The sequence below is a fragment of the Quercus lobata genome, chromosome 4, assembly GCF_001633185.2.
Source record: "Quercus lobata isolate SW786 chromosome 4, ValleyOak3.0 Primary Assembly, whole genome shotgun sequence".
Classification (NCBI taxonomy): Eukaryota; Viridiplantae; Streptophyta; class Magnoliopsida; order Fagales; family Fagaceae; genus Quercus; species Quercus lobata.
The window spans coordinates 37586358-37587983 of NC_044907.1; the positions used below are offsets into that span (position 1 = coordinate 37586358).

General features: G+C 32.5%; 1 protein-coding gene across 1 annotated transcript in view; it reads left to right on the plus strand.

Annotated features, from left to right (window-relative positions):
* Positions 1-787: 787 nt before the first annotated feature.
* The window catches only part of LOC115985145 (probable serine/threonine-protein kinase PBL24), a 2670-nt gene continuing 1831 nt past the window's right edge, over positions 788-1626 (plus strand). Inside the window, exons 1-2 of the mRNA XM_031108112.1 lie at positions 788-1389; positions 1488-1624. Coding sequence (XP_030963972.1) covers positions 1162-1389; positions 1488-1624 — 365 coding nt within the window. The 5' untranslated portion in view covers positions 788-1161. The remainder of the gene's footprint in view (positions 1390-1487; positions 1625-1626) is intronic.

Sequence of the window (1626 nt, forward strand, 5' to 3'; positions counted from 1 at the left end):
TAAACTTTGTCCTTTATTTAAATATCATTATAATATGTTTATTTTAACAAATAATTCTTTTTACTTTTTGAGATGAAAAAATAGCAATTATTTTTTTATATTTAAAATTGCACAACTCATTGTTGTTGTTTTTATTTTTTATTTTTAAAATTTATTTTTATTTTTATATAAATATAGCATGAACCAAAACCAAGTCCTCCCCATCATCACTCTTTGTAATAATTTGACTATTTGATTGTAATGTACCCTTATACAGTTCCAAAATTATAACGCTAGTGAAGAAGAAATTGGTCCCTCGTTGTGGAGCACTGGAGCTGCTTATGTACATGAGAAATCAAGCAGATGCGGGTGTGTTATGCAACTTGTTTGTAGTATTATACAATTCCACTCCATGATCAATGGAGTATTTCTTTGAGGCCATAGGAGAATAGCAAATTTTGTATACTCTCTATCTCTCTAATGGTGACTCTACGCCTTGTTCAATAGGCAAAGCTCCTCCACAAACTTACAAACCCATTTTTAATTTCTTATCCAAGAATCTAAACGCGCATCAAGAGTTCCCATATCCGTAACAACTGTCAAACTCTGGACCACATGGTTATGGCTTCAATCTTGTAGGAATTCGTCAACCAGGCAACTTATGATAATAAAATGACACGTTCAAAGAGAACAAGCAGGCTCATAATTATAAAATATTGCACGTGACATATTAACGAAAGGTGTTGAAAAATATTTGAGGTAATATTTAATATGTAATAAGAGTTTTGAGGATAAAACATCGGATATATTTAATATTCTATGCAATATTTAATTGAATTATAAAGTGGAAACATGGATGGTCGTTCTAAACTTGCATTTACTTTTATTTTTTCCAGGTTTTCTTCTTCATCACATGGTCTATCACATCCCAAGCCTTGATCCTAGAGGTTCTTTGCTTTATCCATCGTATTTGACTTTTTGGGTGATGGACTCGATCTCAAAAACAATCTACTTTTTAATATGCTTAAAATTTTGACAATTTCTACTCTCTGATACAACCATTGGCATAGCTTTTGGGGGAAGAAATGATGCTATATTCTATGATAATCATATGTTTCAACTATGTATATCTTTTCAGCTCAAGTAGTTGTATTGTTTTGAGTGGTTGTTCGAAGATTTTTCATGGATTTTGCAAAGTTAGAAGTGTTTAGATCAGAGGACTTAAAAGCGTGCACCAACAATTTCAACATCAAAAGCCTCGTTGGAGTAATTCAATTTGGCAAATTATATAGAGGAAAGATTAAAGGAGTCAAGACTGGAACAGAAGGTCAAGATGTAATGGTAAAGATATGGGATAAGAAATCCGAAAACATGGATTTCCTCCCATATGATGAGTGTTTGATGGTTAAAGTAAGTTCTTGAATTGGTTCTCTCTCTCTCCAAGAAAAAATTATTGACTTTTCTCGATCGTGGTTGTTAATTAGTTACTGGTTTGGTATGTTTTGTAGGAAGAAGTTGAAATTTTAACAAATCCAATTACGAACAGTCATCCCAACTTGGCAAAACTGATTGGTTATTGCCTTGAAGAAGAAATAAAGGGTGTTGTTTATGACCTCAGTCCACTAGATAGTTTGCAGAACCTAATGC